The 14,781-nt window shown below is 45.9% G+C and overlaps 1 protein-coding gene across 5 annotated transcripts in view; it reads right to left on the minus strand.

Moving 5' to 3' along the window:
* The window catches only part of armc3 (armadillo repeat containing 3), a 303,392-nt gene that overhangs the window by 186,933 nt on the left and 101,678 nt on the right, over positions 1-14,781 (minus strand). For all 5 annotated transcript variants that reach the window (XM_041184977.1, XM_041184973.1, XM_041184975.1 and 2 more), the window contains 2 exons: positions 12,797-12,949; positions 12,566-12,674 (listed from right to left, as the gene is read on the minus strand). In XM_041184977.1, the coding sequence (XP_041040911.1) occupies positions 12,566-12,674; positions 12,797-12,949 (262 nt within the window). The remainder of the gene's footprint in view (positions 1-12,565; positions 12,675-12,796; positions 12,950-14,781) is intronic.

The following is a 14,781-nucleotide window of genomic DNA, read 5'->3' on the forward strand; positions in this document are numbered from 1 at the left end:
CTGGAGTCTCACACTCTTTGCTACGTTTACCTGCAGTCTCACACTCTTCGCTATTTTCACCCCGGAGTCTCACACTCTTCGCTACTTACACCCCACCGTCAAACACACTTCGCTATTTACACGCCGGTGTCTCATAATTTTCACTATTTACACGGCGGAGCCTCACACTGTTCGCTCCTTACACCCCAGAGTCTCACACTCTTCGAAATTTACACCCCGGAGTCTCACACTCTTCGAAATTTACACCCCGGAGTCTCACACTCTTCGTTACTTACAGCCCGGAGTCTCACACTCTTCGCTACCTTTACCCCGGAGTCGCACACTCTTCGCTATTTACATACCGGAGTCCTACACTCTTCGAGATTTACACCCCGGAGTCTCACACTCTTCGTTACTTACACCCAGGAGTTTCACACTCTTCGCTACTTCCACCGCAGAGTCTCACACTCTCCGCTACTTACACCCTGGAGTCTCACATTCTCCGCTATTTACACCCCGTAGTCTCACACTCTTCGCTATTTACACTCCACCGTCTCAGAATATTCGCTACTTACATCCCGGAGTCCCACACTCTTCGCTATTTACACCCCGGAGTCTCACACTCTTCGTTACTTACACCCTGGAGTCTCACACTCTTCGCTACTTTCACCCCGGAGTCTCACAATCTTCGCTACTTACACCCCGGAGTCTCACACTCTTCGCTATTTACACCCCGGTGTCACATACTCGTGGCTACTTACAACCTGGAGTCTCACGTTCTTCACTATTTACACCCAGGAGTCTGACACTCTTCGCTACTTGCACCCCAGAGTCTCACACTCTTCACTACTTAAACCCCGGAGTCTCACATTCTTCACTACTTACACCTCGGAGGCTCACACTCTTCACTACTTACACCCCGGAATCACACATTCGTCGTTACTTACAGCCCGGAGTCCCACGCTCTTCACTACTTACACCCTGGAGTCTCATACTCTTCGCTATTTTCACCCCGGGGTCTCACACTCTTCACTACTTACACCACGGAGTCTCACACTCTTCGTTACTTACACCCAGGAGTTTCACACTCTTCGCTGCTTACACCTCGGAGGCTCACACTCTTCACTACTTACACCCTGGTGTCTCACATTCTCCGCTACTTACACCCCGGAATCTCACACTCTTCGCTATTTACATCCCGGAGTCTCAGAATATTCGCTACTTACATCCCGGAATCCAACACTCATCGTTACTTACAGCCCGGAGTCTCACACTCTTCACTACTTACACCCCGGAATCTTACACTCTTCACTACTTACAATCCGGAGGCTCACAGTCTTCGATATTTACACCCCGGAGTCTCACACTCTTCGTTACTTACACCCCGGAGTCTCACACTCTTCGCTACATATACCTGGAGTCTCACACTCTTCGTTACTTACAACGCGGAGTCTCACGTTCATCGTTACTTACAGCCCGGAGTCTCACACTCCACACTACTTACACCCGGAATCTTACACTCTTCACTACTTACAATCCGGAGGCTCACACTCTTCGATATTTACACCCCGGAGTCTCACACTCTTCGTTACTTACACCCAGGAGTTTCACACTCTTCGCTGCTTACACCTCGGAGGCTCACACTCTTCACTACTTACACCCTGGAGTCTCACACTCTTCGCTACGTATACCTGCAGTCTCACACTCTTCGCTATTTACACTCCAGTGTCTCACAATTTTCACTACTTACATCAAGCAGACTCTCACTGTTCGCTCCTTACATGCCGGAGTCTCACACTCTTCGTGACTTACAACCAGGAATCTCACACTCGTCACTACTTACACCCGAAGTCTCACACTCTTCACTACTAACACCCCGGAGGCACACACTCTTCACTACTTACAACCCGGAGTCTCACACTCTTCGCTACCTATACGTGGAGTCTCACATTCTTAGCTATTTACACCCCGGAGTCTCACACTCATCGATATTTACACTCCGGAGTCTCACACTCTTCGCTACTTACACCCCGGAGTCTCACACTCTTCGCTACTTACACCCCGGAGTCTCACACTCTTCGCTATTTTCACCCCGAAGTCACACACTCTTCGCTACTGACACCCTGGAGTCTCACATTCTTCGCTACTTACACCCCGGAGTCTCACACTCTTCGCTACTTATACCCCGGAGTCTCACACTCTTCGCTATTTACACCCCGGAGTCTCACACTCTTCGTTACTTACAACCCGGAGTCTCACGTTCGTCGTTACTTACAGCCTGGAGTCTCACACTCCACACTACTTACACCCGGAATCTTACAATCTTCACTACTTACACCTCAGAGTCTCACACTCCTCGCTATTTACACCCCGGAGTCTCACACTCTTCGCTATTTACAGCCCAGATTCTCACACTCTTCGTTACTTACAACGCGGAGTCTCACGTTCATCGTTACTTATAGCCCGGAGTCTCACACTTCACACTACTTACACCCGGAATCTTACACTCTTCACTACTTACAACCCGGAGGCTCACACTCTTCGATATTTACACCCCGGAGACTCACATTCTTCGTTACTTACAACCCGGAGTCTCACGTTCGTCGTTACTTACAGCCTGGACTCTCACACTCCACACTACTTACACCCGGAATCTTACACTCTTCACTACTTACACCTCAGAGTCTCACACTCCTCGCTATTTACACCCCGGAGTCTCACACTCTTCGCTATTTACAGCCCAGATTCTCACACTCTTCGTTACTTACAACGCGGAGTCTCACGTTCATCGTTACTTATAGCCCAGAGTCTCACACTTCACACTACTTACACCCGGAATCTTACACTCTTCACTACTTACAACCCGGAGGCTCACACTCTTCGATATTTACACCCCGGAGTCTCACACTCTTCGTTACTTACACCCAGGAGTTTCACACTCTTCGCTACTTACACCTCGGAGGCTCACACTCTTCACTTCTTACACCCTGGAGTCTCACACTCTTCGCTACGTTTACCTGCAGTCTCACACTCTTCGCTATTTTCACCCCGGAGTCTCACACTCTTCGTTACTTACACCCCGGAGTCTCACACTCTTCGCTACTTACACCCCACAGTGACACACACTTCGCTATTTACACGCCGGTGTCTCACAATTTTCACTACTTACACGGCGGAGCCTCACACTGTTCGCTCCTTACACCCCAGAGTCTCACACTCTTCGAAATTTACACCCCGGAGTCTCACACTCTTCGAAATTTACACCCCGGAGTCTCACACTCTTCGTTACTTACACCCCGGAGTCTCACACTCTTCGCTACCTTTACCTCGGAGTCGCACACTCTTCGCTATTTACATACCGGAGTCCTACACTCTTCGAAATTTACACCCCGGAGTTTCACACTCTTCGCTACTTCCACCGCAGAGTCTCACACTCTCCGCTACTTACACCCTGGAGTCTCACACTCTCCGCTATTTACACCCCGTAGTCTCACACTCTTCGCTATTTACACTCCACAGTCTCAGAATATTCGCTACTTACATCCTGGAGTCCCACACTCTTCGCTATTTACACCCCGGAGTCTCACATTCTTCGTTACTTACACCCTGGAGTCTCACACTCTTCGCTACTTTCACCCCGGAGTCTCACAATCTTCGCTACTTACACCCCGGAGTCTCACACTCTTCGCTATTTACACCCCGGTGTCACACACTCGTGGCTACTTACAACCTGGAGTCTCAAGTTCTTCACTATTTACACCCAGGAGTCTGACACTCTTCGCTACTTGCACCCCAGAGTCTCACACTCTTCACTACTTAAACCCCTGGAGTCTCACATTCTTCACTACTTACACCTCGGAGGCTCACACTCTTCACTACTTACACCCCGGAGTCTCACATTCGTCGCTACGTATACCTGCAGTCTCACACTCTTCGCTATTTTCACCCCAGAGTCACACACAGTTCGCTACTTATATCCCAGAGTCTCACACTCTTCGCTATTTACACCCCGGAGTCTCACACTCTTCGCTACTTATAACCCAGAGTCGCACACTCTTCGCTACCTTTACCCCGGAGTCGCACACTCTTCGCTATTTACACACCGGAGACGTACACTCTTTGAAATTTACACCCCGGAGTCTCACACTCTTCGTTACTTACACCCAGGAGTTTCACACTCTTCGCTACTTCCACCGCAGAGTCTCACACTCTCCGCTACTAACACCCTGGAGTCTCACACTCTCCGCTACTTACACCCCGTAGTCTCACACTCTTCGATATTTACACTCCACAGTCTCAGAATATTCGCTACTTACATCCCGGAGTCCCACACTCTTCGCTGTTTACACCCCGGAGTCTCACACCCTTCGTTACTTACACCCTGGAGTCTCACACTCTTCGCTACTTTCACCCCGGAGTCTCACACTCTTCGCTACTTACACCCTGGAGTCTCACACTCTTCGCTATTTACACCCCAGTGTCTCACACTCGTGGCTACTTACACCCTGGAGTCTCACATTCTTCACTATTTACACCCAGGAGTCTGACACTCTTCGCTACTTGCACCCCAGAGTCTCACACTCTTCACTACTTAAACCCCGGAGTCTCACACCCTTCACTACTTACACCTCGGAGGCTCACACTCTTCACTACTTACACCACGGAGTCTCACGTTCATCGTTACTTACAGCCCGGAGTCTCACACTCCACACTACTTACACCCGGAATCTTACACTCTTCACCACATACAACCCGGAGGCTCACACTCTTCAATATTTACACCCCGGAGTCTCACACTCTTTGTTACTTACACCCAGGAGTTTCACACTCTTCGCTACTTACACCTCGGAGGCTCACACTCTTCACTACTTACACCCTGGAGTCTCACACTCTTCGCTACGTATACCTGCAGTCTCACACTCTTCGCTATTTTCACCCCGGAGTCTCACACTCTTCTTTACTTACACCCCGGAGTCTCACACTCTTCGCTACTTACATCCCAGAGTCACACACACTTCGCTACTTATATCTCGGAGTCTCACATTCTTCGCTATTGACACCACGCAGTCTCACACTCTTCGTTACTTACAACCCGGAGTTTCACGTTCATCGTTACTTACAGCCCGGATTCTCACACTCCACACTACTTACACCCGGAATCTTACACTTTTCATTACTTACACCCCGGAGGCTCACACTCTTCGTTACTTAGACCCAGCAGTTTCACACTTCTCTACTTCCACCCCAGAGTCTCACACTCTCCGCTACTTACACCCTGGAGTCTCACACTGTCCGCTACTTACAGCCCGGACTCTCACACTCTTCGCTAGTTACACCCCGGAATCTCACACTCTTCGCTACGTATACCTGGAGTCTCACATTCTTAGCTATTAACAACGCGGCGTCTCACACTCATCGATATTTACACTGCGGAGACTCACACTCTCCGCTACTTACACCCGTGTCTCACACTCGTCGCTACCTATACCCCGGAGTCTCACACTCTCCGTTACTTACACCCCAGAGTCTCACACTCTTCGCTACTTACAACCAGGAGTCTCACACTCTTCGCTACTTACATGCTGGAGTCTCACACTCTTCGCTACTTACAACCAGGAGTCTCACACTCTTCGCTATTTACACCCCGGAGTCTCACACCCATCGATATTTACACTCCGGAGTCTCACACTCTTCGCTACTTATACCCCGGAGTCTCACACTCATCTTTACTTACATCCCGGAGTCTCACACACTTCGCTACTTACACACTGGAGTCTCACACTCTTCGCGACGTATACCTGGAGTATCACACTCTTCGCTATTTACACTCCAGTGTCTCACAATTTTCACTACTTACATCAAGCAGACTCTCACTGTTCGCTCCTTACATGCCGGAGTCTCACACTCTTCGTGACTTACAACCAGGAATATCACACTCGTCACTACTTACACCCGAAGTCTCACACTCTTCACTACTAACACCCCGGAGGCACACACTCTTCACTACTTACAACCCGGAGTCTCACACTCTTCGCTACCTATACGTGGAGTCTCACATTCTTAGCTATTTACACCCCGGAGTCTCACACTCATCGATATTTACACTCCGGAGTCTCACACTCTACGCTACTTACACGCCGGAGTCTCACACTCTTCGCTACTTACACCCCGAAGTCTCACACTCTTCGCTACTTACACCCCGGAGTCTCACACTCTTCGCTATTTTCACCCCGAAGTCACACACTCTTCGCTACTGACACCCTGGAGTCTCACATTCTTCGCTACTTACACCCCGGAGTCTCACACTCTTCGCTACTTATACCCCGGAGTCTCACACTCTTCGCTATTTACACCCCGGAGTCTCACACTCTTCGTTACTTACAACCCGGAGTCTCACGTTCGTTGTTACTTACAGCCTGGAGTCTCACACTCCACACTACTTACACCCGGAATCTTACACTCTTCACTGCTTACACCTCAGAGTCTCACACTCCTCGCTATTTACACCCCGGAGTCTCACACTCTTCGCTATTTACAGCCCAGATTCTCACACTCTTCGTTACTTACAACGCGGAGTCTCACGTTCATCGTTACTTATAGCCCAGAGTCTCACACTTCACACTACTTACACCCGGAATCTTACACTCTTCACTACTTACAACCCGGAGGCTCACACTCTTCGATATTTACACCCCGGAGTCTCACACTCTTCGTTACTTACACCCAGGAGTTTCACACTCTTCGCTACTTACACCTCGGAGGCTCACACTCATCACTTCTTACACCCTGGAGTCTCACACTCTTCGCTATTTTCATCCCGGAGTCTCACACTCTTCGTTACTTACACCCCGGAGTCTCACACTCTTCGCTACTTACACCCCAGAATCATACACACTTCGCTACTTATACCCCGGAGTCTCACACTCCTGGTACTTACACCTCAGAGTCTCACACTCTTCGCTACTGACAACCAGGAGTCTCACACTCTTCGCTACTTACACCCAGGCGTCTCACATTCTTCGCTATTTACACCACGGAGTCTCACACTCTTCGCGACTTATAACCCAGAGTCGCACACTCTTCGCTATTTACACGCCGGTGTCTCACAATTTTCACTACTTACACGGCGGAGCCTCACACTGTTCGCTCCTTACACCCCGGAGTCTCACACTCTTCGCTACTTATATCCCAGAGTCTCACACTCTTCGCTATTTACACCCCGGAGTCTCACGCTCATCGTTACTTACAGTCCGGAGTCTCACATTCTTCACTACTTCCACGCGGAGTCTTTCACTCTTCACTACTTACACCCCGGAGGTTCACACCCTTCACTACTTACACCCCGGAGTCTAATACTCTTTGCTACGTATACCTGGAGTCTGACACTCTTCGCTATTTTCACCCCGGAGTCTCACACTCTTCGTTACTTACACCCTGGAGTCTCACACTCTTCACTACTTACACCCCGGTGTTTCGCACTCTTCACTACTTACACCCCGGAGTCCTACACACTGCTCGATTTAGCCACTGGTGTCTCACACCTGTTGTTACTTACACCCAGGAGTCTCACACTCTTCACTACTTACACACCGGAGTCTCACACTCTTGGCTATTTACACTCCAGTGTCTCGCAATTTTCACTACTTACACTGCGGAGACTCATACTCTTCGCTACTTATATCCCGGAGTCTCACACTCTTCGCTAGTTACACCCCGGAGTCTCGCACTCTTCGCTACTAACACACCAGAATCTCACACCCTCCGCTACTTATACCCTGGATTCTCACACTCTTCGCTATTTACACTCCGGTGTCTCACAATGTTCACTACTTACACCGCGGAAACTCACGCTCGTCGCTCCTTACACCCCGGAGTCTGACACTCTTCATTATTTACACCCCGGAGTCTCACACTCTTTGTTACTTACACCCCGGAGTCTCACACTTCACTACTTACACCCCAGAGTCACACACTCTTCGCTACTTATATCCCAGAGTCTCACACTCTTCGCTACTTACACCCCGGAGTCTCACGCTCTCCGCTACTTACACCCCGGAGTCTCACACACTCCCATTTTCTCCCCCAGAGTCTCAAACTCTCTGCTTTTTACCTCCCAGTGTCTCCTCCGTAGTCTCACTCTCCACTGTTTTCTCGCCCGGAGTCTCCCTCTTCACTGTTTTCTCCTCTGAAATCTCGCGCAGTCCGCTGTTTTCAACCTTGGAGTCTCTCATTCTCCGCTGTTGTCATCCCCAGAGTCTCTCACCCTCCACTGTTTTCTTCCCCCAAGGCTCGCACTCTTCGCTGTTTTCTCCCCCAGAGTTTCTCAGCTTCCACTGTTTTCAACCCCGGATTCTCTCACTTGCTGCTGTTTTCTCCCCTGAAGTCTCACACCCTCCATTATTTTCTCCCCCGCAGTCCCACACTCTTTGCTGTTTTCTCCTCTGGAGTCTTGTACTCTCTGTTGTTTTCATCCCCGGAGTCTCTCACTCTCTGCTGTTTTCTCCCCTAAAGTCTCACACCCTCCACTGTTTTCTCCCCGAAATCGCACACTCTTCGCCCTTCTCTCCCCAAAGTCTCGCACTCTCCGCTGTTTTCTCCTCCAGAGTCTCGCACTTTCCGCTGTTTACTGCCCCGGAGTCTCGCGCTTTCTGCTGTTTACTCCCCCAGAGTCTCATACTTTCCGCTGTTTGCTCCCCCAGAGTCTCGTACTTTCCGTTGTTTATTCCCCTGAAGTCTCGCACTCTCCACTCTTGATGTTTGGGTAAAATTTCTGGATCTGCAAGAAAAGCCATTGCAGGAGGTTCTAATAGGGTGCAGGAGTTTCTCTGACTATGGTTAGATAGGTAATGATAGAACCAGGTCAAGGGCAATCCTGGAAAAACTCAGCAGGTCTGGCTGCAATCCGCAGTTTTTTTGTTTTTATCAAGGATAATCCTATTCAGTTAGACACTGGAGCAGAATATTGGTGGAGGATGGTGTAGTTGATAGTGTGAAGGCTGCAGAGATATGGAAAAGAGTGATTGGGCAGATTACCATTGTCTCATTGCTGTCTCAGGAGAAACTTGATTGGAAAGGTTCAAAAATAGTTTGCGAGAACAATGTGCATGGATTTGGGAGCTGACAATATGTTCAAAAGACTGGAGTGAAAAGACGGTTGGGTGTAAGGACAGAAGGGTCAAGGGTGTGACTTTCAGATGAGGACATGACTGCATATTTGAAAGAGATGGGCATTGTAACGGAGGAGAGGAAAATATATACAATGTCAACATACATGAAAGTCAGAAAGGGAAGGTGGATCGTCAGCATTCTAGTGGGATTAGGGCCAAGGAGCAGTAGTAGATAATATAAGCTCAGAAAGGGCATGATGGGAGATGGAAGAGAAACCAGAGAAAGAAAGGAGTTGAGAACTAGGCAGCAGAGACAACTTTACTAACAATGAGCAGAATTTGGTTTGTGCGATGGGGTCTTGCCCAATATTTGCTCTACATTGCTCCTTTCTAGGAGGCCTGATGCTATTTAATTGCAAATAGGCACTTATCTGGACAGGGTCGGGCTTCCCATTCGAACAAGACCCCAGTCGGGGCCTCTGAAAGCTGTCTGCCATAAGCTGGCAGCATCAGTGTGAGCAATGGCTGCTGTCATTAATGCACTGAGGCCTCCACCAGGGATCAACCTTGGGTAGGATGGGGGCGAGGGTAGGGGTTGCTGGCAAGGAGGGTGAGGGGTTCGGATGCAAGGACAGGTGATGACTTTTAGGGCCCTGCCTCTTCCCAATGTCAGGCACTGAGTGCCTGTGACAAAAACAGAATTACCTGGAAAAACTCAGCAGGTCTGGCAGCATCGGCGGAGAAGAAAAGAGTTGACGTTTCGAGTCCTCATGACCCTTCAACAGAACAGGGTGCTGCCAGACCTGCTGAGTTTTTCCAGGTAATTCTGTTTTTGTTTTGGATTTCCAGCATCAGCAGTTTTTTTGTTTTTATCACTGAGTGCCTGTGATTGAGGAGCTCTCCCCTACAAGGTCGCAGGCAATCTTGGCAGGGGACTCCTGCCTAATTCTCCCAGCCCCCTTCCACATGCTCACTCCACTGGGCCTCATTAAATTCCGCCCAAAGAATTCCACGAGCTTCTCACACTTGTTGGAAGAGCACAGTCTATCTAAAGTCTGACTAATCCAGTTGAACTTTTTGAAGCAGTCGCTAAATAAGGTAGACAAAGGAGTGTCAATGGATGTTATCTGTATGGATTTCCAGGACGCATTTGATAAGGTTTCACACAAGAAAATATTGGCAAAAATAAGAATGGACTGAAGAGGAGGCAGAATTTTGGCAGAACATGACAAGTAATGTTTTCAGGGATCTGTACTGGAATGCCCATTTTTCACCATATTTATTAATGAGTTAGATGAAAGAATTGAGAGTTGTATATTCAAGTTTGCAGAGGACACTAAAGTAAGAGGGATTTAGGTGGTGCAAATGGGAGCAGGAAGTTGCAAAGGGACATAGACAGATTAAGTGAATGCACAAAATGATGACAGATAGAATTTAATGTGGGTAAGTGCGAGATCATTCACTTTGGAGCTAAGAAAGATAAATGGGTGTATTTTCTAAAAAATGGCAACTGTGATGTACAGGAACAAAGAATTCAAGGCATTTAGAACCAGTACAAAGGAATGAAATCAAAAAGGCTAATGGAATGTTGGCCTTTGTCTGAAGGAGCTGAAATGCAAAGGCCAGTTAGGCTCAGTTGTACAGAGCCTCGATCAGTCTCCATCTGGTTCTCTTTGTTCAGCTTGTGGCACCACACCTCAGAAAGAATATATTCACCAGAATGACGCTGGGCCAAAAGGGTAAAATTATGAGGAGAAGTTGCACATACATAGCTTGTATTTCCTTGAGTATAGATGATTGAGCACAATCTGATTGAGAGGTTTAAAATGTTAAAGGGATTCAATAGGGTAGATACAGAAAAACTATTTCCTCTGGTGGTGCAATCAAAATCAAGAGGACATAATTTTAAATAAAACTAGACCACTTAAGATGGAAATCAGGAAGCATTTTTTTTTATGAACAGCCTAATAGAAATCAGGAATTCTCTCCCCAAAAATCTGTAGATGTTGGAAAAATTGGAGTTTTCAAGACTGAGATCGATAGAGTTTATGAGGTAATCAAGGGATAAGGGACTAAGGCAAGAAAATGAAGTTGAGGTATAGATCAGCCATGATCTGATTGAATGGCAGAACAAGTTCATGGGGTTGAATAGCTTAATTTTGTTCCTATGAGACACAGCCTTCCTAAGTCTCACTATTCTTCATGTTGCATAGCAATTTTGAATCTGTATCCCAACCCTCAGGGTTCTTACATTTTTAAGTAGTACAAAGTACATTACCAAGGGTGTTGACTGGTGTAGAAGTTGAACATATTGTCCTTTCACTTCTGGAACCAAAATTTAAATTTATTGGAAACTGCTGACTGCATATATCCTAAGAAAGTCTGGGGACTTCAAACCTTGCAGTGTGTGGACATAGCCTCAAAATACAACCTGTCCATGATGTGAAGGTAAAGGCAACTGGAACCAGAGATGGAATAATTCATACTAATGTAACAGAGATGCTCTTTTGTGATTGGGATTAAGACACTTTTTTAGACCACTTTAGAGAGATCTTTAGGGGCTAAAAGTCTGCAGTACTGCTATGCTGGTACAAGCACATGGAGCAAGACACCCGTATGTCTACACATAAAGCCATAGACCCTATCCCAAATTGTGGGGATAGTGTTATTGATTTGATCAGGACAGGTGTCCATTTCTGTAAAGGCACAAAGGCAGTTTTACCAGTCTACCAGCAGATGGCGGAGCACCCCATAACCACACTGCTGGTCAAAGTGAAAATGAGGCATGTCATTTTTATAATTCTTAAAGGAGCCATGCAGCATTTAATTAAACATAATTGTGTGCCTTCGGGGTCAATTTTGAATGTCTAAACAAGGTCTATATTCTATCCAAATGTCCTAACAAAACTTCTTATAAAGCCTTAAAATGGGGGAAATAGGCAGAATTTGCAGCGCAGCCCAGGCACTCAGCTGATATGAGGCAGAAGAAGTGCCTTTTTCCTCACTGGAATTTATGGTGGCACTTTAAATTCAGGGTAGAGTCTCAGCAGAACCAGCCTCAAATTCTCATCCCACCCCTGACCCATCCCATTTTAGAATTCTACTTTTCTAACCTTTTCCAACTCTGGGATTTCAGCCCTTAGTTTGTATCTTATCGTGATATAACTGACTTGACAATGATTCATGCTAACACTAGGGCTTTGAAATTATGGTGTGCAAATGTTAGCTTGAAACCTTCGTATGGAAGTCCTTTATTTGAATCCTGTTTAAAATAAAAATGCAAACTAAAGAGTTTCATACATATTAAATATCTGTACACTGATATTCACAAATTTTGAGATTTTGTTGTACAAAATGGATAATGGTTCCATTCCTTATCACTGATACTACTCTTCTAATGAACAACAAATTTACAGGGAAAAATCTGCAGGGCAAACTCAAGTGCAAAGTAGTGTAGCATTACTAATAAATCTGTTTACCTAGCATTGCTGGAATTTGCAGTTGTTAGATTTGCTAGAGCTAAGGCTGCAGCCTCTTCCATTTCCACGTTGTCACTCGTCAGTAGTGCAACCACGTGAGCAATACCTTCTGCAAAAAATACTTCAGAAATCTAGTTTCAACTTTACACAAATGCAGTTGTCAATGATAAAATTTGCTATTCATGGAATGAAAATTTAACCACAGAATGATATCAAACCATTTCTCCTTACCTTCAGTTCTGAAAGCCTCTTTGCTAGCCTCATCTTCACTCATAACTGACACTGCTTCACAAGCAGCTACTTTGATTGCGTCATTGTTGATTCCTAAAAGCATCACCAGTACTTTCTCCAAACCTTCTTGATGGAAAATATGTCTGGTTTCACCTTAGATCATAAAGAGACAAATCAATGTGAGGAAAAGTTTCAAATCACAAAAGCATTGTATATGGAGAATTCTTTGTACATCTAATAACTGCAATCACAAACGAAAAGTCTGAAAAATGACTGAGTAACTATATAGGACCTTTAAATCTTCAAGATTAACACATTAATTCTTTTTAATTCATTGATTTTTTTTTGCACAAACCAGTAGATGGTGCATAACTTAAAATTCATAACAAAGATGCTCAGCAATACCAGTAGATATCATTCGCCATATCTTCGCTATAATATGGCTATTTTTTTCCTGGCTATAACCCTTTATGCTTCAGGTCTGAAATTTCTGAATATTTTGCAAAAGATCCACATATTTGGTTACTATCAGCAATATTCAATCAATATTATTGAATGATATTAAGGAAAATAAAACCATGTACATCACACAAAGTGTATTTCTTGACTGCATTCTTTAAATGAAAGTATACAACTGTCTATATACTGGCCAGAATTTCCTTTTTCCTTGAAAGCCTGAAGTAATACAAACACAGTCAGCAAATTTTCACTGTGACCACTGACACCACAAAAAACACTGGCAGCTGCAATGAAACTCATTGGTTGGCCAAAACAAACTGAAAATCATTCCACAAAATGAATACATACACCTATAGAAACAGTGACTTCAAGGCAGTAATGTAAACTTGAAGATCAGTTAATAGAATAGTAGAGCATAACCCACAATTTTTGATGTCAGATTGAATGCTCGAGTAAATCATCAGTAATCACGCCCAAATATCCATTATTTTGAAAATTGCAGGTCAAAATTACTATAATCGTTTTGCAATCAGGATCCTATAGGCTTGTTGCCAATAAATACAAAATTTATAAAGACATGTTACTTGTTGAGAACAGGTAGCCATGGGGCCTAATGTTCAAAGCAGTTACAACTCAACAGGATTGCTTGCAAAACATATTTTTTGCTGAAAGTGGTCCTTGGAGAGTTAATGTAGTCACATAGCATTGTCAGCCTTATTGTCTGCCCAAGTTCAAAACATTTGCTCATTAGCTAAAAGGGAAAATTGAAGAAAACAAATATGTTATTTGAAGCACAGATGATGATGCTCTATGATCCTCAATTTTATGTGACTGATTAAATTGCAAATGCCTAAATTAAAGGAAGTTTGATAACAGTTCATATTAATCATGCTGGAAACCTACGTGGTAATGCAAATCTTAATTTGGGAATCAAGGGGAAAATTCTCCACTCGTTGGTCTCCACCCAGCACAAAGGAAACTAGTTGTGGTTGGTGGAGCCCCAGGACACTGCTGAAGGAGCTCCTCAGAGTAATATCCTAAGCCAACAACCTTTATCAATGACCTTCCCTCCTTTATAAGTGGGGATGTTCGCTGATAATTGCAGTGTTCAGTGCCACTTGCAACTCCTCAGGTAATGAAGTAGTCTGTGCCTGCATGCAGCAAGTCCCGGACAACACTCAGGATGGGAGCAGGAGATCCTCCCACCTGACCACATCGGCCTGGGAGGAAGTCGCCAGGGAGGAAAACAAGAAAGGGCCACTCTGCAGTGCCAATAAAGGATGAATAATCTGCTCTGCCGCACCAGGGTAAACAAAAATTCTACTCACTCCAAACTCTCACACTTATAAGGGCATCAGGTAATCTAAGGGTTAGAAACCACAGGGATGTCACACACAACCAGCAGACGGGTCATCAGCACTGATTGTCTGACAGCCATTTTAGGATCATCTCATGTAAGATCCTGCACAAATGGCATCTTAATCCCTTGCTGTGCGGGGGGGGGGGAAGAGAGCAGGGAGGTGGGG

This window comes from Carcharodon carcharias, chromosome 3 (genome assembly GCF_017639515.1).
Source record: "Carcharodon carcharias isolate sCarCar2 chromosome 3, sCarCar2.pri, whole genome shotgun sequence".
Taxonomy (NCBI): Eukaryota; Metazoa; Chordata; class Chondrichthyes; order Lamniformes; family Lamnidae; genus Carcharodon; species Carcharodon carcharias.